This window comes from Empidonax traillii, unplaced genomic scaffold (genome assembly GCF_003031625.1).
Source record: "Empidonax traillii isolate 1590-97213 ecotype Southwest subspecies unplaced genomic scaffold, ASM303162v1 scaffold11:size2795301, whole genome shotgun sequence".
NCBI classification, from domain to species: Eukaryota; Metazoa; Chordata; class Aves; order Passeriformes; family Tyrannidae; genus Empidonax; species Empidonax traillii.
In genome coordinates this window covers 1090945-1118263 of record NW_020955204.1, presented here as the reverse complement: position 1 = coordinate 1118263, position 27319 = coordinate 1090945, and the positions used below count along the sequence as shown (strand labels likewise).

The 27319-nt window shown below is 46.8% G+C and overlaps 1 protein-coding gene across 5 annotated transcripts; it reads right to left on the bottom strand.

The window, feature by feature from the left end:
* Window positions 1-1687: 1687 nt before the first annotated feature.
* On the bottom strand, window positions 1688-27004 carry ARHGAP1 (Rho GTPase activating protein 1). 5 transcript variants are annotated; one of them, XM_027886920.1, is made up of 15 exons: window positions 26958-27004; window positions 23331-23450; window positions 22745-22796; window positions 22369-22549; window positions 21484-21576; window positions 11071-11158; window positions 10716-10847; window positions 10138-10224; window positions 9429-9527; window positions 8626-8733; window positions 7358-7434; window positions 6895-6972; window positions 6233-6361; window positions 5961-6064; window positions 1688-5397 (listed from the first exon to the last, which is right to left on the bottom strand). In XM_027886920.1, exons 4-15 carry the CDS (start codon window positions 22502-22504, stop codon window positions 5218-5220), a joined length of 1311 nt encoding a protein of 436 aa, XP_027742721.1. In that variant the 5' UTR covers window positions 22505-22549; window positions 22745-22796; window positions 23331-23450; window positions 26958-27004; the 3' UTR covers window positions 1688-5217. The 5 variants fall into 5 exon arrangements, with proteins under 5 accessions (XP_027742721.1, XP_027742689.1, XP_027742697.1 ...); XM_027886888.1 differs by lacking the exon at window positions 22745-22796 and adding an exon at window positions 16348-16377; XM_027886896.1 differs by lacking the exon at window positions 22745-22796 and adding an exon at window positions 16348-16377 and having other exon boundaries at window positions 22369-22537.
* Window positions 27005-27319: the final 315 nt, after the last annotated feature.

Sequence of the window (27319 nt, the reverse complement as noted above, 5' to 3'; positions counted from 1 at the left end):
AACTGTATTCTAGTATTGCCTAAAGTTAACACTATATAGCACATGATGCCATGTAAAGGGTCAATACTATCCCTTTAAAGGAAAGACAAGATGGTAAAAATGTAACGACTGCTGATTTAAGCAGCAGTGTAAAGGGTGTCTGGTTATTATTAAAAAGACAAAGTGGATAAATGGGAGGAATGGAAAAAAAAAATGACTTGTGTACATTGGAAGCTTCTATGACAGGAAATATGCAAGCTTAGGGTACAAGGGTAACTATTAAAAGCAGTACTTTTTTACATCTTCAGGAGATAACACAGTAAACTGGAATATCCCACTGCAACCTTATTGATCAGTCTACAGTACATGCTTGTATATCTGTGTGTTTTTATGAGTGTCATTTCACACACACAAGAGACACTGTAGAGTGGGGGGGGAGACAAACTGCTGGCAAACTCACAGAAACCACCCTCTAGGATCTGAGTTTTACCACAGGGCCTTCAGTATCCATCCATTTCACCAAGTCACCACTAAGACAAGGGACTGGAAAAACCATCAGTAAATATGGGAAAAAGCAAACAGTCACAGAAATAGGATTAATCACCAAAGTCAGGAACAATTAAATGCCCTCCCCTTATGAGCCTATTTTATGTATTTATAAAAAGAAAAATGTTCTCAGAATAATATCCATAAGGCCACAGGGCAGGTACTCATGAAAACATGCTGAGTTGCAGTGGTGTTTACGCTGTTTCAGTACTGCCCACATGGTTGCACTTAGCATAGGTCCTGCCAATGCCAGATCCCTGTCAGGGACAGATGCTCTGCAGCTTCTCTGAGGCCAGAGCAGGTGTTGCTACAGCGCAGTGACAGGCAGGTCAGTGTGACCAAGCCCAGAAACTGGACCAACTGCTGCACTCACAGGAGGTTTGTGATCTCACTGTGTAGTCGGCACATTAACCAGCATGGCCCAATTTACAGGGGCCAGTGTCAACATGCAGAACAAGAACTGGCAACACTGGGAAACCCTTAATTGTCTGGTTTATCAACAATAAAAAGTAGCTCAGGCTACTGCCCGATGCTGATGCTTTTAGATCCATCACTCTCCACTCTACTCCTAATTCTTGGCTTCTAACAAAAAAGCTTACTGATGTAACCAGCAAATTAGAGAGTCTAGAAAAAGATACTTAACTGTATGGGATCAAGGGGTGGAGTGCAGTGGTCCTAACCAGACTACTGTACATTGAGGAGTTAGTAATCCACATATACTGAGATGAGAACGTGCAGACCTGTACTGCACATATTACCTAGCCACAGGATAAACTTAGCCAGCAAATATTAACTGGAAAGCCTGCAAGTGACTTCCACTTGGCACCTACCTGGTGATACCACAGCCTGTGCAACTGCTCAGTTTGCCTCTTGGAAAGGGCAGTCCTAGGCAGACTGTTCATCATGACAGGGAGATGGTAACATGGAAGCGCACCCTGTTCAGAAAAGAGCCAACTTTATAGTAATTCATTTTGTTTGAACTCTGTTTCCAGCCTGAGGCTCCTGCAAACTAGTACTTCTTCCCAGAGTTACTCACACAGGAGGCATTTCATACTCTCTTTCCTCCCTCTCAGCATGGTTGTGGCTGGCAGCATAGCCAGCCATACTTCTGTTTCTTGTAGTTGTCCAACAGCTGCTGCCACTTGATAGACACACCTGGATCTGGGATTACATTTTTATTTTTATTGAAATACAAAAAGTGCAAACTGTGAAATATAAGATTGGTGCAAATTAGAAGAAAATAAACAGTGTGAACCGTGAAAACCCCAGGCTTGCACCTGACGAACATCAACAAAAAAAGAAGGCAGGGAACATCAGCAACAAAAGCAAAGCCAAAAATTTTGCATGGGAGCCCCCATGCATAAAAGAGGAAACTGGGACCAAACTGGCCCTCAGCTCCCTCTCAAGTTAGCAAACATTGCCACAAGGCATCCAGACGGCCCCCAACTCCCTGCACCACCAAAAAGTTTTGATGTCAATACATAGCTTGGGCCAAGGAGTGATCAGAGGCCATTAAGACAGGAGGAGGCATAGCAAAGAGGAGTGTTCTAGGTGCTAAAAGCAGGAGGTCGATGCAGAACAAGTATCCCCACAGGGAAAATGGCTAATTGCTAACCTGAAAGAGCCAGGGAAGAGACCCTTGGGCAGCTTACAGCAAGGAGAAAACCAACACAGACCAGCACCTACTCAGATACTGCCTCCCACCTATACAAGAGAGAGAAGCCCAGCCCAGCCAGCACCCTGCCTGTTGAGGAGGCTGACCAGGTAGGGAGGGAATTCAACCCTCTGCCTTGGCAGGTGCAGTCTCTGGTGACCACCCACCCAGCACAGGCCTTAGGCAGGCCCAGGCCAGTTCCTTGCTCGAGTCGCAGGAGGGATGTTTCAATACAAGGCATTCAGGAGAACAGATTGCAGAAGCAAAAGCAACTCTGGTTACTGTGCCTGCTCCAGAGCCCTCAGCAACTCCAGCACAAGGAGCAGCAGAGGAAAGGGGATATTTACACTGTGTCCCTTCCAGGATTTGCAAGCACTTTCCCACCATGAGCAGCAGCAGTTCCCTGAACACTCTCCAGTCTGCTCCCTGCAGGCACTGAACTGGAGCAGGCTTTTATCCCTGCCTGCAGGGGATGCACCAGTCTCTATTTTGCTAAAAAAGGAAATGTTATTTCAAGAATTCACTAAAAAAAAAATAAAATTCTGAAAACCCCCCAAAATAAACCACCAAACTCCAGCCAGAACTCAGATGCAGCAATCCCTGCTCTCCCTCTGGGCAGGAGCTACTCCAAGACTGCTCCCCTAGCTACTAGGCAGGGACCAGTCCTTGCTACTCCACAGGGCTGGAACGTGACACATTTCCCAGGGAGTTCACAGGGCAAAGGCCTTCTGCCCCAGCACACAGGCACTTTGATTCCAAGTTGCTGAGCTTGGGCTTGTTGGTTGCAGGGGAAGTTTGTCTGGGTTTGCCTTTCCCATCGGGAGATGGAGGTGAGGCCAGCGTCGGATGACAATACAGTCAGAGCACCAAATCTCCCTCTCCCCATACCAAAGCCTACACAGGGAAAGAGGGGCTGCACTGGGCTCCCTCAACATGCACAGCCTTGCCCCTTAAACACTGGGGCAAGTACACCTCTCTCCACACTGTCCACCCCAAGAGATTACTCCTCCACAGCAGGTCAGCCCTGCTAATTTACTGTAGGAGAGACCACAGGTGGATTAGGAGCAGATTATCTCTACCTCCAAAACATTTATTTGGTTACTGCTGTGAATTGTTCAGGATGAAACAATTCATATCCTGGCCAAACAAGGAAGGCTCCTACTCTTGGAAAAGGGAGACTCAGCAGCCTTGTAGCATCCATAGGGCAAAATCTCCCACTATCTTTAACAGATCAGATCCAGTCCTATCCTAGAACGTCTTGTTCTAGTCTTAGTAATGCTCAGTTTCTTGCTCACTGTTCCCACCCACATGTTGGTGTGCCTCCTCCAAGACAGCTGGCTGGACCTGTGCTGCCTTGCAGAGCTGCCTATGTTTGCAGAGCTTAGCAAAAAGAGCAATCTTCTTAATTCCTGTGACAGATGTCACTTATTTTGATTACAACAGGGGCACCAACCTTTGGTCAGTGTTTATAAGCAGGCTAAAATATTATGAAAAAGCAAATTCTATTTAGCATCCAGTAGCTTTTTAAAAACCAGTTCTGCTTGGTCCAAAAGATTTGTCCCTGAGGCCAGATGCAGCAGGGAGGGCTGGCCCAAGCATGCAGGGCACAAGATTTAAAGATACATCACACCAGTGAAGTAAGGCTAGAAGTTCCCTCCTAAAACCCCGAGACCCAGGCTAAGGAGAGGGATCTCTTTTAGGTCAAATAACAGCAATGCTGCAACCCAAAACAAACAGTGATGCCGTAACAGTATCACAGCTGCTCTGGGATGGCACCAGGACCACCCCACTCAGCCTGCCTTGTGGGCTACCCAATCTCTCCAGCTATGCCAAGGATGCATCTGACTAGGCTTTCATGATAGGATGGAAGGTATGAATCGAGGAGACGGGGCAAAGGCCCTTGGCATGGAATAGCTGTTCCCTCACAGCTTTGGCACGTGAGTGCTCGGCACCTGGGCAGAAATTCGTAATCCAGGCCTGGTGCACTCCAGGGTGAGGGTTGGCCCCAGTCCCCAGACCTTCCCTCAAGGCCACGCTCTCTGTTACACTGTGCTGGGGAAAGTTCTGCTCAAAAAGACATCTCAAGGTGGTCTGTGCCAGTCAGCACAGACACACAAACCAGAGGGAGAAGACGCCTTGTGCTGCTGCCAGGACAGGCCACCAGGACACTTGCTGCCTGCCATTCAGACACACCAGCTGTCCAAGGGCCCTAGCCAGCATCTCCACACAGCCAGGCTGGAATTGCTGCTGGAGGGACAAACATGCCTGAGCTGGGTAACTATGGGAAGCATGTTATCCACTACACCCCAGCAAACACTGAACAGTATCTGGAGTGAGTGACCCCAGAGATGTTGGGCTTTGGGCTAAATTCACCTTCATTGTTTTGGAGTCTGACAGGTAAAAAAGCCCATTGCTGGGAACCTGTCCTTCACTTGCCTGCCAAAAGCTGGGGGTATAGAGTGGTGTTTGCAAGTGCAGGACGTGCTGCTACCTGAAGGACAAGGACTGCTGGCTCCCTTCCCTGCTGTAGGTGCCTCTGGTGAAAGGCAGGATGCACATTCAGTGCTGAAAGATGGCACTCGCAGTAAGAATGTCTCTGCCACAAAACCCAGCAAACCTGCCCTAGCCCAGACAGCCCAGCTGAGGCAGGGGAGGTGAGCTGGGGCTATGGGGAACTTGAACAAAAAAAACCCCTTTGCTGAGGAAGGGACCAGGAGGGCAGAAAAACTGCATGTAAGGGAAGGAAGAAAGGAAGGCAGGTCATCTGATAGGGCAGCAGACTGGTGATGAGCCCTGGAGGAGCTGCACAGGTGGGTCAGGACTCCACTCAGCAGCTGGGAGACCAGCTCCCCTGCTCATCGGAGCTGCACGTCTCCTGCACGCTTACTTACACACTTTCACCACCATCTCCACAGCCCTCGCTCTGCTCATCACCCAGAGAATCAATGGTCCCTTTGAACTGGAGACAGCTTGGTCACAGCTCCAAGACAAAGAAGGGGGAAGGTGGGCACAGTGTGCTGGTGTGGGCTGGCCTGGATTCAGGCCTCCGCATCCTCAAACAGCTCCTTCTGGTGGTCCAGCAGGAATTTGGTAAAGGTATTGATGGGGTTGATGGCTTTTAGAGTGATGGCTACGTCTTTGGCCCACAGCAGATTTGGGCCAAACACAACTGCCAGGTTGGCATTTGTCATCTTGTTTCTGTCACTGTGAGCAGAGACCTATGTGGGAAGGAAAGAGATCATTGTCAGTCCTACAGAACAGCACAGCAGCTGCCCTCTACTCTCCCCAAAGCCAGAGCTGACAGAATCCCAGGGCAAATGAGAGGAGAAAAGCTGACCGGGCTGTATCATCACAACAGGATCGAGAACACTGTCAGGCATATCTCTGCAAGTCGAGATCATGATCTTCCCTCTTGCTAGAATAGCCTTGCAGCGCCTTCCTTGGCAGCAGAAATTTCTGTAAGGCAGATCTGAGACCCCTTTTCTACTCAGGTATTTTACAGTTCTACCTCCACTCTGGGGAGCTTTCAGCCTCCCTGGTACAGACCCCACTGCACCTCTTAGGCTTAAGGCCCACCTGCACCTCTCATTGTTATGAGAAGCAACTGCTTAGGCTAGTTCATCATGATCATTCTTGATCTTTGTATAAGAACGTAAGGTAAAGAAAGGCAATTCCCTAGCTTTTTCTCTCAGAGGAAAAGAGAGAGCAGGTGGTCAAAAAGCTGATGCAAAGCACTGGCAACTGAACCAGAATAAAACTGCTCACTTTTGGAACAGCTCACCTGCACCAGGAAGGCCGTCAGTAAGCGGAGCACTTGGTAGTTTTCTTCTGGCAAAGTTTGGAGTGTTCTGCGAACAACATCCACACGATTCACCTCCTCCACACCTAAAAATCAAGAAAGACAGGACAAGCAGGTCCATGAGGAATCCTCAGTACTCATCCTGATGAAAGCCCTGATTGCAGTCACAGGGTATCCCAAGCATGCCCTCCCAAAGATATCTTTGCCCTTAGCCAGCGCAACATTCAGGGAATAGCACACTTGTCACAACTCACTCTGGAAGCTGACAACATGGCTGTAGAGGCCAAAAGTGAGGAGGGGTTCAGGTAGCTCCCTCAGGAAAGTCTTGAGAATCACAGCAGGGAGATGGACATCTTCATACTGCTGGAAATCTACAGGCACACCTGAGAAAGGAGAGCAGAGACTCAGTGCAGGACCTCCATCAAAAGATGGGGCATGGTGGTCAGAACCCAGAACTAGGGAAGGAGAATTTTAAAGAACATAGAAAAGTGAAGTACCATGTCTTCTAGTAGAGTGGAAAAATGTATCCCAAAGTCATATGCAAAGCAATGCTGAATCCAGCACTACCATCTTTAAGAGTCATCAAATGAAGCATGACCAAATTTATTCCTGGAGTCTTCAGTCCCTCCAGTATAACCAGTCTACTAAGATGGTATAGACACCCCAAGAAACAGGGAAACTTTCAGGAATAGAAAAAGGACAGTAAGGGGAACATGAATGGGAAAGAATATGCTTTCCACACAGCAGAAGTATTAGATGCTTCTCCCTTGCAGCCCAGGTCATACCCTGAGATGAGGCCTCGCCTACAGATCAATCAGAGAAGAAGTGGATCCATGATGGACTAGTTCCAACATAGTTCCAGCTGGACAGTAGTAGTTAGGGAATAAGAGGGACTCTAATGCGTTTGGGCACTTACCCATGTTGTATTTTTGCTGGACCTCCTTGACGACCTGCGTATTTGCTGATCTCCGAAAAATTCCCTCTGTAGCAAGAGCTGTGAAGTGAGAAATATCAGCCATGTGAAAGTCTCAAAAATGCTGGCCTTAACAATTATAAATCCATGCTGTGGGGCGTTCAGACAGATGTCAACATGTCCCTTTCTTAGAGCACAGCAATTCTTTCTGCTTCCACTCCCAGACAGAGGATACAAGGAACATTTTGCTACTCTTACACAAGTGGGAGTATGGACTCCTGGAAGAAAGAGGTCTCCTAAGCCCCACACAACCTCTCTTGAAGGCTAACTCAACTAGTTCAGGCTTTACACTTTATTCTAGACTGCTGTTCTTCTTTATCTTACCACATTCTTGATGGGAGTTTGGGTGGAGGAGAGGTCACTGGCATGGAACTGAGAGGGGATGCAGCTTTCCTCAAGCACTTACCATGCTCCTGCAAATGAGCAATAGTGTCTCTGACCACCAGAGGAACAGGAGACTGATCAGGGTTCTTCTCCCTGAGACTGTGGCAAGACACAAAGGTTACATATGACTGATCCTCCCTACCCGGCTTGCAGCCCCCAAGTCTTGAAGTTGCCCACACAAGCTGTACCACATAGGATCTTGCTATCCCAGTCCCTGGTTCAGCCATTATTCAGCCTTCTATCCTCTTCTACCCATCACGCTACATCATTCACTGGAGCAAGTATGAGCTCATTACTAGACCACAGCAACATTTTTCTATCTTCTGTAAAGATCATAGCCTGTAGGTGCCAGGGCAAAGGGTTTCCCAGAAGGCAAGGCTGCTAGTTATGAATCAGGTGAAAAGGGTTAAGCTTCTTTTTTCCTTCCCCATAGGAGCAAGGGCAGAAAGCAGGTGACTTGAGAGAAATAATTTTAGCCACCATACTCTTGTGATAGAAGATTTATCAACATGATGACTATCAGGGAAAACCCAGTGATGCCAAGGTGTTCGCTGCCACCCTTACATTTGATTGTCCAGGTCACTTGATAGCGTGGAGCTGTTCCCCCTTCTCAGGCTACTAACAAGCTCAGGCACACAGCACCATGGGAAACACCACTCGGAAATGTATCGAAGCTGGGGAATGTGTTCCTAGATTGCCTCGGGGGTTCTGTCTGGCTACACAGTACTGGCTCCTCCTCATTCCTTGGGGAGGCAAAATCACACTCAAAGTTAAAAATACCTTCAACACTTACTCAGTATCACTAGCCCTTGCCAGTGTCTGTGTTTGCCTGTGTCATCACGCAGGAATGGGGAGTGGGATTCAGTACAAGGGTGAATAGAAGAGTTTTTAAAATAGATATGGAAAAAAATTAAGAAACGGATCTGCAGTACTGCTCAATCAAAACAGCACAGTCCTAAATACACCTCCATCAGCCTCCTACAGACTTGCTTTGCTTTAAAGGAAGTTTCTAGTGCCATAAAGCTGTCCCCGTGGCCCTTATTTTGCTCTTCCCTTAGTGACCCTTAGCTGCAGAAACAATCTAATCCAGGGATCAAGTGAGTGGAACTGAACTGAGTCAGTCTGGATCTGGACATGAGCACGGAGTTCCTCAGGAAAACGATTAAAGTTTTGTAGGAAGTCTGAACTGCAAGAAATTTCACAGCCATTTTTGTTGCTGTTCTGTTATAAATACAGTGACCTCTCATCAAGCAAGTCGGGGCAAAAGCAACACAGTGCGCAGATACTCACTGCTGGAGCGAGACTCCAAACTGCTGGTTTGGCAGCGGTGGGCGTGGGGGCGTTGGCTTCTGGGGAACTTGTAAAGGTTTCTGCAGGGATCTCAGGTATTCATCATACCTGTAGCAAAACACAAACCTAGTAAAAAGCCACTCCACCTCCCAGAAAGTGCATGACCCCAGCACTGCACACCCACAGCCTAGTATGGTTGATTCTACCTATGCAAAAACAGGACAGGCACCTCTGAAGCATAAGAACAAACATCTGGTAGCCGGACAAAAGGCAGGGAGAAAGGAGTATCTACCCTGACTCAAGAGTTGGAGGAGCTGAGGATGACAGTATGGGCAGGAGGTCAGGATAGCACTGTTTGTGATGAGACAGATGTGAATGTGTATATGGGACAGAGAATCAATCTGGTAGGACTTGAGATTATGGCAACTTTGGGAAGCCTCAAAGACAAGCTGAACTGTGCCGAGTGAGCTAAGTAGGTGTCCAGACACAGCAGATGCACACCATGAGCTCCAGGTCAGTGTTAAAGGCAGCATCTTGCAGAAAGTCCCAAAAGGGTGAGTGGGAGAGGCAGAATTGGTGCTTCACTGGAGGAGGATTTTTAACCCAAAGACAGAACTGGGCACTGAGGCCAAGGACACACAGGAAGGAGTACGGAGAGAAACAACAGCCTTGAAAGCAATTTGTCACCACTCCCTCCAAAGTCACTGCCTGAGTGGAACAATCTCTTCCTTCTCTTGCCACTCCTCCAGAACAGTTTCCTCTCACAGAGCCTGAAGGAAGTGGGAGACAGGCAGTATTCTCACTTCAGCACTTGGCTTGGGATTCCCAACTGTTCCAGCTTCACATACTCCTCCAGCTCACTAAGGTAATTCACATAAAAAATCTTCCGTCCAAATTTAAAGCTGAAAAACAAGAGAAAGGTAGGTATGTGAGGAATCAGGAAATCCAGTAACAGAACTGATTTCTTACAGGAAAGGAGAGCAGGGGTCTGCAAGGGACATCAATGGGGCAAAGGGGCAGGTATGGCTGAGCAGCAGAGATATCACCACACAGCTTTCCAACTCCACCTATTTTACCAGGAGATGCCAAGACTTTCCAAGGCACATTAGAGGCCCTAGCAGCAGCAGACTTCTTAAAACTCTGGATTTCTTCTTCCTACGTTCAGAAGAGTAGCCATGAGAAAGTTTTGCTCTCAATTATTTTACCAAGTCAGCAACACAATGAATTAAATGTTCTCACTTCTTTTTCCATTATTAGCAGAGCCTGACCTTTTACTTCTACTTGGCTGGATAGAAAAGGAGCACCACAGAGCTGCAAACTCTGTAGAGGTTCCTGAAGTGGTACTTCTGGTGTCTGAATATTTCTGAGCTCAGAAAGAGGAGGAGATAGCATAAGGTGAGATACTCCAGGGTAGGCTTGGCAGCCTGGGCTCATCTTGTGCCCAACTAAGAATTGCCCCACTGTTCCCCCATAGCGTGAGGATGTGAGTGAGCCTCCTATAGTGCTTCCTACCTGATCAGAGGCTTAAAGAGAATCAGCAGGGTCTTGATGAACATGGTTGGGTGCACGATATACAAGGCTTTGATGTTCTTCTTGTACCTGCCAAGAGAAGCCCAGTAACGATGAGATGCACTTTAAGCAGAGGAACCAACCTTTCCTCTTAAGGTGCCAGATTAAGGCACCCTGGCTGCTCCATTTCTTTTGCACTGAGCCTCACCACTCCCCAGCACCCATGGCCTCTGCTCTCCCATGCTTTGTAGCTGTGTCAGGCCACTCAGCAGCCTAAGAGCATCCTCTACTGTATTCCAAGATTCACCAAAAAGCATGAGCTGCCTCACCAGGAGGCAACAATTATACCATGGAGCTGACACACTTGCACCAGGTCCTGGTTTTGCTGCTTGCCTGTTGGCCTGAAGGATGTAACTACAGAAGGAGCTTTTTATCCCATGATTCAGCCTGCATTGAACAACAATCCACCTCTATAAGCAGGGCATTAAGTGATAGTAGCTACACAGGGAGCCTGGTGAAGATCAGCCATGTTAGGCTACAGAATAGCACATTATATCCTTGCTTGCTGCAGCCTTACTCACTTGCGATCAAACTCCCTGTAGGCATCCCGCAGCCAGCTCAGGGATGGCTTGTTCTCACTGGTCAGGCCATGGTGCAGGTACACCAGTGTGTAATCGCTCTCCACATACTGGTCCAGTGTGAATTTCAGGTACCTGAGAAGAGAAAACTGCTGAACTCATTTCGTGCTCTGCTATAGAAAGGCTCTTCCTTTGCGACTCGTTGTGTGCCGTAACAGAGGATTTGCATCCCCAGCAATGGAGGAGGACACATCCAGCTAAAGAAGCTACTGCAGATAGACCTGGCCCCAGGAATGCAGCACCTAAGAATTAGGTCAGGTTTAAGAAGTTAACAGCAGCCTACTAAGACATTACTCACCCCAGCAGTTTCACGTGATCTAGCTGATGACTTGGGGGCATCCGGCAGGCACTGAACAAAATTACTTTTCTTCCATATTTGTCATCACCTGCAGATGAAATGCCAGAGATTACATGGAGTTTAGGGACTGCATTGTGGTCTTGGCAGCAAGGGGTAAAGAAAGAATGAGAAACCACCATAACAAGGCAGAAGGCTGGTTTGCCACAGCTGCCAGCAAAGATAAACCTGATTTTCAGCAGTTACATGGGACCAGTATGGAAGCAGAAACCTGAACACCAAGGGTCTGGCAAGTCAACGAGAATGGAGAACAGAATCCTTGCTCCAGCCCTGGAAGGACAGAAACACTGGAAGCCAGGATGCCTCGGGGCACACAGAGATGGAGGCAAGTACAAAGCAGAGTGCTCAGAGCGTTAATTCCGCACAACTATCCCTGGGCACTGCTCCTGATGCACACATCCAGCGAGGCACAGGGAAAACTGCCCCTCACAGGCACAATAACCACTCCTTCCATCCTGCACATAGGCCCAGATTAACTGCTTAGAGTCTGGTGCATCTGTCTCTTGCTTCACCTCAAGCTCAGTCCTGCACACAAAATACAGGCCATTTCATACCCTGGAAACCAAGAAACTCCTAGAAAAAGAGAGTCCCAGTCACATCCTAGAGATGAGGAACAAGCACCATCATAAGCCTCTTCTACAGATGGACCAAATAGAGCTGCTGGATTCTCCAGTGGGATTGTAGAGTAAACTCTTCATTGCTTCCTAGATTTTTCCATCCACAGAGATATTTTCCCAGCCTGAGCCAGAAGAAGCTGCAAAGTGTGGCACAACAAAGCATTCTTTGTAAAAAACAAACAGAAAACAGTCTCCATCACACTGGAGCCAAATAACCCATAAAGCACTCTCATCTCAGGGAGGACACTCCAAGCCACCACTTGAGGCTTCAGACAACAAGCCAAAGCAAGTCTTAAACGTCAGTGAACTTCTGCCAGCAGAGATCTCAGTCCCATGAACAAAACCCAAGCAGATGCGCATGGCGAAGCTTAGCAGACATGCTAGGGAATTAGAGATAAGTAAGAACATACAGAGTTTGAGGGAAAGTCTGATTCTCTCCCAGACAGCATCCAATCCATTTCCACAAGGATGACTTGCTTTTTAGCAGCAGTGGAGATGAACTGGTTCCTTTAGAGTGAAGGGTTAAAGATTAAAGTCGTCTCATCTTTTTAGCTACTCACCCTGCTCTGAAAGCTGTGTTTTCAAACAGAGATTGGAACAGTGGAAGGAGCTGTTGAGGTTATACTCAACAACACACTCCTTCCTTCCCTACAGCGCAACTATCTCATACAGACCACAGCACAGAAAAGCAGCAAGGATCGATATTTATGCAGGCCAGACCTTCAATACACCATTCCTCTCAAAATAAATCCTTTTTCCCATGTGGATTTACAATATTCAGAGCATGCAGCCATTTTCTTACCTTTGCCTGGGCTCTGGTTCTCAACTACTGCTTGGCTATACTTGCCATTGAGCAACTGAGATCCTAGAACAGTAAAGCTTATTTCTGGGAACACTGCCTGTTAGCAACAGGTGAGCACTTGGTACGGCAAATTGCAGCCAGAGAACTCACACATACCAGCCATGACATTAAGATGCTGTTAACCCTCTTTTACCCCCATCTTGGCCAGGAGAACAGATTCTCTTGTTACTTGTTCACTTTTATTTTCTCCTCACAAGCCCTGTGTTCAAGTAACTCACCAGACAACACAAGAGACAGAATTTATCAATGCACACAAGCCAGGAATTCTACAAAAGCTAAGGACACTGAGGCAGCACTAGGTACAGACCAGGAAAGGGGTGGCATAGGCCATCACATTGACATACACATGCGGAGATAAGGGGCAATTAGGGAGGACGCATGACCCAGAATGCAGGACTAGGAGAGAGTGATGCAAGGCTCATCTGGAACAACCAGATACAGTCACAGCCAGGCCACAAGACCAACATCACATTGCATATCCCATGGCAGCCCACTCTCTGCCTAGCCCAGAGTTTCTTGGTAGCTTGCTATGAGCTTTAGGGCTGGGTCTAATGTACTTAAGTTGTCTGCAAGACTAAGTGCGGGCTACAAAATCCTGGGCAAGGAATATGGCATATTGTGACTCTTCCCATCGGTCTTGAGCAACTCGTATGTCTCTATCTGGAGGACAAAGGGCTCTGCCTGCACAGAGCACCAAGAAGATAGTAGCATTTGAGAATCTGTTGAGTTTTATAGTGATGAAAGAGAATGGTCAGAAAGACAAGAGATCTTTGCAGATCATAGCTCTATACTAAATTCAGAACAGGTGCTATCTTCAGTCAATTGAGAGGCTGCATTTCACACCAGAGTGGATGGTCTGAGGGCCAAAAGCAGACTTGATCAAGGCAGGCCTTTGTAGCATTCAGTACAGCACCACGTTCGTGCCACGGTGTGGGTGGCCACACACTCATCTCAGGCTCCTGGGCAATGATTTCCAGACCTGACAAGTCACAAGTCAGGAACCACTTAGCTTAAACAGCTCTCTCTGGAATTGCATAAAAGCTTATGGCAGGGCCTATGCAAAGTCAAGAATTTTGTTCCTTATATAGGCTTGGTGAAAAGGTCTGAGGTTGCTGGTAAGGAATAAACAGACAATCCATGATTCTGCCAAAGGGGAGATGGCATGTTTCCCCTGGACGATTTCCAGGACCAAGTACATCAAAAGATAATCTATAGTCCCCTGGATGACTGAAAAAGGAGTGGCCTATTTTGCCTTCCAAATCAGAATGAATTTATGTATGAAACCTACAAAGGAACCAGCATGCCCGCTACCGAGTTCTGGGTTTTGTTCCAGTTTCATCACACTGAGCTCAGCCTGTCAACAGAGAAACTTTCAAAGCAACAACTGCCAATCTCGTTTTCCCTTGACATATATCTGATCAGTCTGGTTCCTCCAGACATGACAAAATTCAAAATTCAGCATCAAAGCTGAACAATCAGTTCTTCCAGTTTATAAATAAGAACCTAAACCCCATTCCGTGCATTCTTGGCCGTTGAAGGAAACTGCCTGCAGGTGGCCTCTCTGCCTCCTACAGAACAGACTCTTATCGGGTTTGATCTTTCCCAGATCCTCCATCCCCTGTACTATGTCTTTCCTGTTTGCAATATTAATCTTAGGTATCTAGGTTTTCACCCCTTGTTTGCAATTGCAAATAGCTCAAGTTTCCATTAAACACAACCACAGACCATGAAGTAATCACTCAGCTTCTCAGGCTACTACTTCCTACCTTTCCCAGATGAGGAATGCTCAGTAGTTAATAACAACAAAGAAGCAACTATATACCATTAGTTTTCACAGAGCACCCTAATTTTGCAATATTTCCAATCTACACTGGAATTAAACTACCTTTCTGTAGGATGCAATGCAGATTATTTTTCTTTTAACAACAAGGAGCAAGATAGTAGCCAATATAAAAAGCCTCTCCAGACAAGACATCTGCTCATCTAAAGAGATATTAACTGGCAGCACTGACAGACATGCTAATTCTTCTGAACATTGTTATGGTGTCTTAAAGGCCCCAAATCAGTTTTTCCTCTTGCTCAAAGAGCAGCATTTCCAGGGCACTTCTGAGACAAAGGGCCAAGGAAAATCACTGCTATGTTTCCAAGCTATCAGTGCAGGGCCACACTTCTAAAAGGACCAAAGTTTAAATACTGAAGCTAATGTTTCATGTTGACACCTGCAGCAATAAAACGTGTCACAGCAGAAATTCAAATCAAGACAGCAGTACTGTCTCAGGACAGGACTCTATATTAAATTAATCTGCACAGCAAACACAGAAAACACATTCTTGGCTTGCAATCCTGTTATTATTTCTAGGTAAATAGAAATATATCCATTATACATCCTGAAATGTATCCGTTAGCCTTTATGCCATGACTGGAGGCAGCTTAACTGCTGTACAGAGACCCTGCTCACTCCAACCTTCATCAGGTAATCTCAGTTGAGTGCCCACTTTGATGAAAGATTCAAATAGCCTGGTACTTTGATGCTGAGAGGATGCAGATGGATAAAACTTGCCACCAAAAGCTTGTGTGACTGGTAAAACAGCAAAGTTAACAGAGTTCAGGGTCAAGGAGAGGGCACCACTACAGAATACTGGAACTTTGCTACACAAGTTTCACAAAGCTTAGGACATTTATCAGAGCCACTGTCAGTAAAAAAATGTGTCTAATGTAATTTAGGTTCCTGCCAAGCTCATGGCAGAGCTGGGAAATGTTTAAGTATACTAGATTTTAGTTGCCTATTGAATTCCAGAGTGGATTTAGCCCTGCAGGAAAAGAAGGTAAGGAGCTCAAAGTACAAGTATTTTGATATGACATCTTCCTCCTAGATATTCCCAATATCCAAATTCACTGCCAGAATCAGAAAGCCTTACCAAGTGAATATAGCTTTAACTTGACAAAAAAGTGTATTAGAGTGTCAGACTAAAGAATGCAAAATGGGAGGATGTTTGAGAGCATAGAAAATGTGGGAGAAGAGTCCAAATAATGAGGAAGTGAGAATCAGCATTTCCATGGACTGTGTGAAGGTCTTAGCAGAAAGAATTTCACACCAATAGAAGTTTTTATCTACATTGAGAAGCATGAAAGCACCAGCAGCCAAATTCTTAAGGTTTAGGACTGAAGTCCGGAGAGTATTAACAAATGCTCAGCAAGCACAGGGCAGTCCAGCACAGCTTCAGGTGAACAAATTACCAGAACACAACATCTCTGCAGCCAAATGGAGAAGAAACAGATAACAGTTGCTTTCAGATGGAGAATCCAGTTTAAGTGCCAGCTGCTTAGCACATGAGTGCAGCAGCACATCATGTGAAGGAATAGGAAGCAATCCTATGATAAACTTCCAAAGCACACACGATAACAAGGTAAACTGGAGTTCAAACTGAACTGGTCCAAGCAGGCCACCACCAAGACAGGAGAGGAACGGGATTTACACTAAGGCCCATGAGCCCCAAAGTGCCCAAAGTAAAGCACACATGCCAAATTTGGCTCAGATGATTCTGCTGTGCCCAAGGCAGAGGTGCAGCCCTCAGACGACAATTTTGTGCAGCCTTTGGACTCCTGAGAAGCTGTCAGTGCAGCCTAAGGCTGAGCAAAGTTTGGGCTCCCCTGAGACAGTCCAGCTACAGGCCATGGTCATGCTAAAGGAATACCATGATCTACAGAACCGAATGTTAATGCCACAAAAAATCTACCTACCTGGTTGGGCCCCATCAAGTGCACCCTGGTCTGGAGGAACAGAAAAAAAGTTATAGCAAGCCAAGCTTTGCACCCTTTCCCAGAAAGTAATCTTGAGTGTAAAGTCTCAGAGTCTAGCCAGATTGCCACTGGGATGCATTTACTTGCTGTCTTGCGGGAGACAACCTCCTTCCATTTCATCTTTCCCCAAAGCAACCTAACCTAACAGTTAGAGGCAATAACAGCAATCCCTGATTCCCAAATCTTTTTCTTGAATTTGCAACTAATCCATACAATCAGAGTCAAATTTCTAGCCCTTACTGTTACACTTCCCCTGCCACCAAAACGGCAACTGCTGTACTGCCCCTTTTAAAAGGGTTAATTGCAATTAATTCCGAATGTCAAGTCCTCTGAACAACTTCAGAAGCATACAGAGAACAGCATCATACCATATGAATACCACATCCCACAGACTGTTTTGCAAGAAGCTAAATTTCACTAATAACCTGAAGATGGGACAATTTATATCTTAACACACCCACAGCTTTAAAAAAAAAAAAAAAAAAAAAAAAAAAAAAAAAAAAAAAAAAAAAAAAAAAAAAAAAAAAAAAAAAAAAAAAAAAAAAAAAAAAAAAAAAAAAAAAAAAAAAAAAAAAAAAAAAAAAAAAGGGAAAAAAAGGTTTCTCTGGGCAGGGAGGAGTCTACAAAGGCATTTATTGTCACACCCAGCCCCTTTCCATCTCCCACAGCTACATACTCAACTGACCCACATGGGCCTATCAAGAGCCTGACTAGAGCAGGGCTCTAGGAAGAAATTCTTCATTCCCTCCATCTCCCTTAGAAACTTAAAATTCCTTAGATACTCTCCCTTCCCTTGATCTTGCATATTAAAATGTGGTACACAAGCTGGGCTTGCTTTGGGTAGGTTCCATTCTACAGAGGCAACTCATAATTTTGTATCATACAAATATTCTTAAACAAAACAAATAAACAAACAAAAACTCAAAGCCAGAAACTACATCCAAAAGCAGCAGAAATGCAGGCAGCCTGTATTAATGGAGCCAATAATCATGTACTGTACTGGAAGGGACAAGGACCCTTGTTATCCTTTGCTGCTCGGCCTTTGCTGAGTTCATTAGCCACCAAAGACACACTGCAACACACCTTCAACACAAGTTCAGTCTGCCACTTCTACCTTTGCCAGCCTAGAGAAACAACAGCTACTGGTGCTCCGAGATTGATTTTACCTCCCCATGTCAATCACCAACAGCGAATCATCAGCGCTAATTACAGCTTTGGCACCTGTAGCCAACAGCCAGCCAAAATGTTTTTTGGGGTAGGTTTGGTACCAGATTCACCACTGAAAATATATTCACTGCTGAAACTGCAGTTTCAACCTAGTAACATGCAAGAAGGTACACTCCCAGCTCTCCACCTTGTTTTCCCACTCCAATCACAGGTCTTACAATAGCATCACATGTTATCTGCGAGGGCAGACTGTCAATGGTGTGACGCACCAGATATCCCACAAAAAGCCGCAGAAATATGCTCTGAGGTTCAGCAAAGCTTTGAAATCACTGGGCAGGGATTACTTATATAGCTGGACTAAATAGTGATGGCCTCTTTCCTGAACACTGATACACCAACTTGTAGCCTCCCACGGCAGTGAGAAATTCATAAGCCATTCACATGTTAAGCCACAGTTTACTTATCTCAAAAGAAAGCAAGCCAGTTATTCAGTAAAATGGGAATGCTGATGAACCTCACAGCCATAGCTTTGTATACTGACCACAAGGAAGAGACCAGTATTTCAGATGGGGCAGCAGAATGAGGAAGGAATACACTGCCAGAGCTGTTATGAGCCCTGCTCTTCCCATACAGCCTGTGTTTCTTCCAAATGCCATGATGTGAACAAGGAAAAAAAACACACTTTGCAGAAGTGATTTGTGCAGTGAAATCGAAGCCCCTCGGTTCCAGCCATGTGTAAAGATGAATTTCACTGTTAAAATGATCACAAAAAGAGGTACTCAGAGTTCAGAAGAGCAAAACCATACAGAGACCCTCTCCAGAGCCTGTGTAAAACACTCCTGAAACACACACCTTACAGCAGGTCTGAAAGGATCAGCAGAGCACCACCTTTTTCCTTCAGAAAATTATTGAATCCCAAATCAAAAAGTTTCTTAAAACTAAAATATTTTGATTCCCAACAATACTCCAGTTCCAAGTACTCCCTCAGAACTGTGGCCTGGATGCCTTTTGCTGTCATCTTCCTGTAATACACCACTGCATGGGACAGCAACAACATGCCTGTTTGTTCCCCAAGGACAGCCTCTTCCTGCAAGATCCCAGTCCCCAGAAGAGACAGGGACATAGAGCACGAAGGAGAGTCTCCATGGAACTGCTGCACTATTTTTAAGTGAAAAACAAAACCAAAACCTTATTTCCTAACAGATCCTGCAAAATGTTTTTCTGTACTCTTTCCCCTCTTTAGGCCAGAGAGTCTAAAGGATATTCAAATCCAACGTGCCCTGAACTGAATCAGAAATTAGGGTCAGCTAGAAAATGAGTGTGCTTTTTGTCATCAAAACTGCACTTTCAATAAGTTATTAACACCATGCACCCATCCCATAAGAAGCAATTATTTTTCTGACCACACAGGATAACCCTGGGATCATGGAATTCAGCCCGAGGATGGGAACCAGCCTTTTGCTTTTGTCTCAAAATAGCATCATCATCCCAGAATATATTTCAGGGCAGGCAGGAACAGAGTTAGCCATATATTTTCTGCTCTGAAGTGCAGAACAGGGAAAGGCATGGGACAGAAAGCTAATAAATCAGTAGAATGGATAAAATTCCCCTTGATCTGCTGCTATTTGGTAATATTTACAAAAGAATCAGGATGGAGCTATTTTGTTTCAGGCTCAGCATGGCCACTGTTCATTGTACCCAAAGGTGCTGAGCACTACAACTTGTCAGCAGAGCCAGATCCAAACAGTTTCATATTAATCGCCCAGAGGGATTTTTATTCTCCAGGCTATTTCTAATAGGATTTTTCCAGATTGTTTGCCTACCACAACAGCCCAGAGAAAACTACCCTGTCTGATTCTCTTAACAGTTAAAATTATTAATTATTGACCAAAAAAAACTGAACAGCTCCACCCCAGAGTTCAGATTACAACTCTGGCCCCTTTGATCAACTTCATAAATCCCCTTCCAGGAGATGAGATACCAGCAAGTCTCAAATCTATGTGACAGCAAATCCTCCCTTCTGGAGCCGTGCTCCTCACTCTCCAAGTGCCGAGAAAGGAATCACACCGCACTCAGTGTGTGGGACCATCACATGCTTTCAGATCCATCAGCTCCTGGTGAAAACTGGCCAGCAACTGCCAAGAAACAAAGCTTCTCAGAGCTGCTTCTGCACTATGCAGAGACACTGCAGGGACAGAGACCTCCCTAGAAATACAGATTTAAACCATGACAGGGAAAAGATCCCTTTCAGAATGCAGGCACAGCTCCCAGTCAGCCACCACACCACCCTGAAACCTTTTCAGGAAGACAGATAATTCCTCGTTTCCTATCCTAGATGGTGTCAAATGGCTACTTTCCAACAGCCACTCAGACACACCTCCACTCTCCACTCAGAGAGCTTCTGAAAAAAAAAAATAATCATGTTACCTTGGAACAGAAATCCTGCAGAAATAGTGTTGCTTATGTCAGGCGGCAGCATACAAAGCATATCCTTGGCTTGGGCTGACATTCCAGTCATATCAATGTCTCTGATCTAAACTCTCTGCTAAACATTTTGTCTGAAGCAAACATCAGTATCATTCAACTCACTCATTCCCAGAGTCCTGAAACACCAGTCACCTCTGCCATTTGCATTCCAAGTATTCTATCACTGAAATGGTGGGTTCCATACATCTCTCCCTTCCCAGTTTCAGCAGCAGGGACACCAGGATGCAGATTCATATAAAGATCAGACTGCAGATCGCAGTCCTGAAACTCCAGCCCCATGAAAAAGTAGGTTAGTAGTACATTTACAAATGAAAGCACTTGTGGCAAATCTAAGACATAATGGCCCAAATGTTAAACATCTGGCCTATCAACCCGAGCAGGAGACAAAAGGCAACAAAGTTTAGAGTCTGCCATTAAAATTTTGTTCCACAAAAGATGAAACATGAGAGATTATGAGAAAGAAAACTCTTCTAGAAAACTGCCCAGAAAAGAATGACGTCAGGACAACTCCTATCAAAGTGCCTGAGACTCTTCCCTTTGTGGTCAAACGTGCTGCAGAACAACCCTGAATTAGGAGGACTCCAGCTCGTGCCTCTGCTTCACTGCAAGCTCCCATGTGGGGCAGGGACTGAGGCACAGAGAAATGCCAATAGGAAGGGTAGGAGGTGGCAGTGGGAGGGGTAGGAGGTGGCTATAGATAATCATGGACAAAGTATGAATCAGGTTGAAAAGGTGGGTTTTTTTGTTTGTTTCTTTTTTAAACAAGGAACACAAGATAAACTGGGCTTACCCTTCTCTCAGACTTACCACAGCAACCTAACAAATACTCCAAAACTCTTTCTTATGGAGGTGCCAGCAGTAAATCACCAGGGGTTAGCATATATAGAATAATATGGACAAGACAACAACAGACAAAATCCAAATGCTTGTGATGCTGAATGATCAGGTGAAACAAGGGCCTATTCCCCCTATTTCAGATTTCTGTAAGTGCTGTTTCTGGACAGAATGGCAAACTCTGTTCAGATGTGAGAGTTGCCACCTACTGTGGATTACTCAGTCAGTTGAGGATCTCACAGCTGTATTGCTTAACTAGGTAATTTCTGTGGCACTATCATGCAAAAACTACATCTGTGCTCAGGACAGAGTCAAGGGCCATATCTAATACCATTCAGCAAAAGAAACTGACTCCCGCTCATAACACAATCAAGACAGAAAAGCCAGAAAGGAATGCAAGTTTAACTGAGGTCAAAGAAAATTACACATATCACAACATTCAAGCAGTTTGGTGCTCCTTCCCTTTACAGTGCCACCTGTCATTGCCACGTGGGTCTGACAAACAGCAAATACCCACAGAGCCCATTAGAAAGGCCCTCCCTCAGCCCGGCTGCAAAAACATCTAAAGGAGAAAACAATGACCCCTACCTGCTATTTCCACAATGTGGTGCCTGGCAATATCATAGTAGGGATCATCCCATTGCAGGTGAGTGACGGGCTCAGGGGAGCCTTTGGAGTCCTCTGCACAAAACACAAGGTACAAGCAATTAGAGGAAGGATCTGGAGCACCTTGGTGAGGGGTACAAAAAGGATAAGAGGTATGAGAAAAAATGGCAGTTCTACATGGGAGGGACTAACATATGCACCTGCATACCTTGAAAACCCACTTTTGAAATTCTGAGTGGACAAGAGCAGCGATGACTTCAGAAGAGTCCTAGCAGTTCTATGAGGTCCATACGTGTCCCTCAGACTCTCTCAAACGAGTGTTCAGATACGTCACAAATGTCCACAAAGACAAAACCCGAGGACACTGAGGACACCATCATGGCTTTTTAGAGAAGAAGGACCATAACACAGTCCCTCGATGGATGGCCATCCTGTATGCCCTTGAGCTAATTTCCCTGACCTCTTTGGGCAGCAGTTCACAGCACAGGATTTTAGAGCAACAACTCAGATCTCCAGCCCCACCTCCCACATGGAAGTTTGAGACCCTTCCAGTCCAGAAGGCCAAACTATCCTTCAAGATACCATAACAGAGGACACTCAAGGATTTACATCTCATCTGTACTGTCAGCACCAAAATTTAGTCAGGCACAGAACTGAGAAGAGTATATTTACATCAGCTGGCTCTGCACTTTTTAGTGCTGTTCAGTACCACAGCTGATTCACTGGGGTGTGGTACAAGTTTAATGTGTCTATAAAGCTTTTAAATGGAGCCAGGGCTCTCTGTATATGTAGATATGACCACAATGCTGCCGGACAAATAATTGCTTTTTGGCCAAAAGCCAGATCCCACACAAGCAGGATACTTACCGGATTTGGGAAAAACAGGGGCTTCATCTGCTGGCCAGTTATCATCTATGGAGGCCAGTTTGAGCTGGCTGAGGGACTGGTTGGTATCATCCAAGTTCAGGTCGTCCTGAAGCTCCGAGAGTGGGTCTGTAGCCATGGTCCCCAACTACCACAGTTTATTTTGCAGTGCCTAGAACAAGGACTGCAAAGAATGTTAGGTGAGAGACAGAGATCACAAATTTACCTCCCCACAGAGGCTCTTCCTCTTCTTACTGATTTTCCCCAAATACTTCCTTATCTTTATATCCAGGAATTCCTCCTCCAAGCCAGGAGCACTGACACCTATCAGATTATTCATGACAATTGCTATCAAAAGGCCATCAGGAGCTGTACCAACCCTCTCAGTGAGTCTGTGCTTGACCACAGCCCTGAAAAGAGTAGTTTCTCTCCTGAAACAGAAGCAGCACCAAGACGCTGAGGAAGGCGACAGGCTACACCAGCCCCTGCCTGACACACTCACTGTACCAGCTCTGAGCTCCCCCTCCCTCCGAAGGGCTGGCACAAAGCCCAGCTGTTTCCACAGTTGGCCCAGTGCTGGAAGCTTTCCCAGGAATCACTCCCCCTCCTTCTACCCGTAAGGGAAAGACAGAGCTCTCAACAACACTGAAGTGGGTGCTTCAGTGTACTGGGATCTGAATACAGAAGTGAACAGCTTCTTAAAACAGGATTTTGTAGGCTGAGTTAGTAAGACATGGAGAAAAATACATACATAACCCTCATTTCCTTTCAGTATCGCCCAGTAAATCCTTTCTCCTACATGATAGCAAGCAGCAAGGAATCACCTCTTTCATTTAAAACCATACTGCCAGAATGAGTATTTTTCACCAAGCATGCCATAATACTGAGGAGACCAAAGAATTAAGAGGGTCAAAGAAACAGAAAGCTCAATGCATTTGCTGTTTGCAAATATTCCTCACTCTCACTTGGAGCAGAAGATGAGTCAAAGCCAGAATCGAACTAGTACAGCATACAGCACCTCCTAAGGGTACCAATTCTTAGGGAAAACCCTGGGGAAACAGCTGTTATCCTCTGAAGTCAGTGTCCTGGAAGTAAGGAAACGATGGAAAGGACAACTTTGAAGATCTGGATTGCTCCCACAGACCACATGGACACTAATTCAGTGGTCAACAGGCACCAGACCAAGAGGAACTGTAGCAAAAACCTAATGACACCTTGCACCCTCAAGAGTCTCTGTAACACTGTTTCACAGAGAGGCTTGTGCTTATTTCATGTTATGAGGAGACCAAAGGGTTCAAAGATGATCTAAGGAGGCACAACGCCTTTGTGTGAAAAGTATATTCAGAGTAAAGCTATTTTCTTTAGCAGAACTGAGAGGGGGCAATGATGTTTCGCATCCTCCATTCCTAGAGCTTGAATGCGTCTCTTTATCCAAAGAAAACAATGCAACAGTTACTCAGATGTAAGCACAGAGGACAAAACCTGTGAGAGACTGAGCACTTGAAAGTGTCACATCCATGCTCAGGTCTGTACTTGTGACCAAGCTTGAGGATGTGTTTTGTGAGCACAGGAAATTGGATATTCAGTGTTTGCCCTTTCCCTCTGGATCACTCCAAGCTTATTACTTCCTGTCCTCCCTTGTCTGCTACTCACCAGTTTTCAACTCGTTTTCACCTATTTGGGGCTCCAAAAGGGCTGGGAGCTATTGCTAAACAAACGCAGTGTTTCCCAAATAAGAAAGAGCGTGACATATACTGGCTGTGGATCACCAAAACGCCACATCAGACACACAGGGCCTGACCACTGCAGCCAAGCAAAGACCCAAGCAAAATTATTCCCTGCCCCACAGTGAGGGCTGCAAGAGCTGCCTGACCTTCTCTGATCTCGACAGGACAAGGAGCAAAAAATCAGGTTCCCTTCCACCGTGAGCTCATGCTGGAACCACGCAGCAGTGGAGCCAAGGGACAAGGACTCCCCACCCCTGGCAGCTGATCTGATTTCTATGGTAACAGCAGGCACTGACTTCTATTACTCAGCGAGCTTAAAGCATTTCTCAGGACAGCTCAACAGCCCCAAAAGCTCAGCACCCCATGCTGAGGAAGCATCCATGCCCCATCAGGGCAGCCTCTCAGCATTTGCAGCTCCCAGGGACTTCCCGGCCCTGGTGGGGACAGAAGACCCAAGTTTAACTGCTGCCATGTACTGAGATGCCTTTTCTGTGAGACTCTCGGGGATTCCCAGTAGCAACCCCATCCCCAAAGCAAGGTCCTGAAATGCTTAGGGACCAAATCTAAATCCTCCCACAGAGTAGTGATGGTGCTGCCATAGCGCCAGCAAGATGCCAAGTGTGCTCACTTTTCCCTACATGGATCACCACCTGGCTTTACAGTCAACTTGCAGCACCTGATCAGAGGTAGAAGAGTTGGTTACTAAACTGGGGGATTTCCCCTGCAGTGTAAAATTACTCTTAGTGTGGCACCATGTGGAAGAAGGAAGTCCGTAGTAGTCTGCACACTGGAAAAAGCCCAGTGACAGTGCTCTTGCCTAAACCCTCCTTAACCCTTGGAAAGACAAAGCATTTCAACAGGTTTAACTCAGTTTAAGAACCTCACTTGTTTTACGTAAATGTCATGACCAGATGCAAGGGGTACAGCCTGTATAGCAAATCGTAAGGTAAGAAAAATTACATACCTAGCTTTACAAAGTAAAAACTCTAGTCAAACATTTAAAAACTAAAGAATCACATTTTATGTCAGAAGCATTTATTGACTGCCAGGCTCTAAAAAGCTAACTGTATCCTTTTTTTACAAGCATTTAAGTATATTTTCTGCACCTACACCGCACATGAACTCTTCCTTTCTAATAAAAATTAACTTTCTCGATAACAGAGATATGCTGGAGATCAGCATATTCTGCTAAAGGATAGAAAACTCAGCCCATTAAAATACAATTTTCACACAAATCCTGATCTAGAGATTCCCTATAAAAGATCCCACCAGAATTTACCCAGGGAAGACAGTTCACTTATATCTAGAGAGTCTTGGTAACTGCTGTTCATGCAAACTATTTTTTTCTGCAATTTCAGTATCACTACTTTTCCACCACTTATTTTTAACCTGCACTTGTTTGGTAGTTTCCTTTTCCTGTTTTTCTTTCAGATGTACTATCAATTCAGAAGGAAATCTACACTTCAAAATATGTCCATGCATATATTACCACACCCTGGACCTGTACTTACACTAAAGAACTACAAAAGCCATATGATCTCTTCTGTGCTGATGAACAAGCAATGGTCAGATCCAGAGCAATCCCAGTTCTGGAATTATTCGTCCTCTGCTGCCATCCACACCTTCTCCCAGTTTCATTCATTTGCACAACTGTCTGTTTTTCACCAATCAAGTTTCCTGTACTTTGCTACAGTGTTAAAATCAAGCACATTGCAAGAAAAGGGAGCAGTTACTCAGCAGCGGACTTTTGGAAGTACTGTCGGGAATGAGCTCCAGAACCAAGACACAACTAAAAAGTCCAGTCCAAGCCTCCCTTCACATCAGGACTGATGACACCACTGAGAGCATCACTACCCTAATACTACCCTGAAAGACTCTAAGGGTCAGGAGCCAGATCAGCTTTGTCTGGCTCACTGTGACCAGACACCTCAGCACAGACACACTATTGCTCAGGGAACCTCTTTAGTCCCGCATTATTGTATCAGCTTTTTAACTGAGCAACCTTCCTTCCCCAGTCGTCCCAACCTGTCTGCTGAAGACCACCTCCGTGCCACTGGAAATACATCCCAGATAGCAGTCGACCTCCCGTTCGCGGTTCTCTGCACGGTCTGAGAGCAAAAGCGCTCAAGTGTCCCCTCTGGAGCCGCAGCACAAAGTACAGAGGCTGCTCTCAAGCGCCCTGCCGGACCCACCCATCACACAGGGTGCGCAAGTGAGGCAGCGGGGCATACATAGCCCTGCGGGGCCTGCGCCTCCCTTCATCATCATCACCGCCTCCACCACACATCTGCTCTCTCCCATTCCCTTCGACTGAGCTCCTGGGAGTGCCCTGACCCAACCCCAAGACTCACCTACACGACTCATAGATGTGCTGTTTACACTGGAGAAACAAAGCCCCAAGCTCCCCTACCGCACGCCAGCTGCCTGGGGGCGGGACATGTACCATCCCGGGCTGCTGGGCACCGCGGGGACGGCAGCCACCCCAGCCCCGCCGGGACGGCACCAGCAACAGCACGGCCCGGTGACCCCGCTCCGGCGGTGCCGGCACCGCCAGCACCGAGCAGAGACCAGCGCCCCGCGGGCTCCCGGACCCGGCTCTCCCCGCCCGGCTGTCGGCGGCGCTTCACCAGCCGCGCTCTCCCCGCCTGGCGGTCAAGGCGGGCGAACCGCCCCGCATCGCCCCACACTGCCCGGGCGGAGGGCTCGGGGCCAGGGCCCGGGCCGCTCAGCCCCAGTCCCGCCGCCGAACAGCTCCCCCGCCCCAGCAGCACCGGGACAGGCCGCCGGGCCTCAGTGCTGCACGAAGGGGCCGGCCGCACTGCCCGGGCACATGTCCCGCCCGCCCCGCGGTGCCGGTACCGGTACCTGCTGCCGCCGCGGCCGCGCCTGTCCCCGCCGCCCGCCGGAAGCGCGGCCCTTTCGCTGGAGCAGCGCGGCCCCGCCCTGCCCGCCGCCACCACCCGCCGGGCGCGCCCGCCACCCGCTCGCTTCGTTCCGGCGGCGTGGACAGCCCGAGCCCGGGGGGCGGCGGCCGGGACGCGGGGACTCGGCCAGGCCGGCGGCGGCGAAGCCCCTGATGGTGGGTGTCGCGCCCCAGCCGGGGTGGGAAGAGCGGCCTGGCCTTCCATGACCGGGGGTCTGCGCCTTCAGCTGTCCCCGGCATGTGTGCGCCCCGCAGCCCCTCCGGGACGGCTGTCCCGACCTTGTGCCGCTTCTAAGAGCCTACA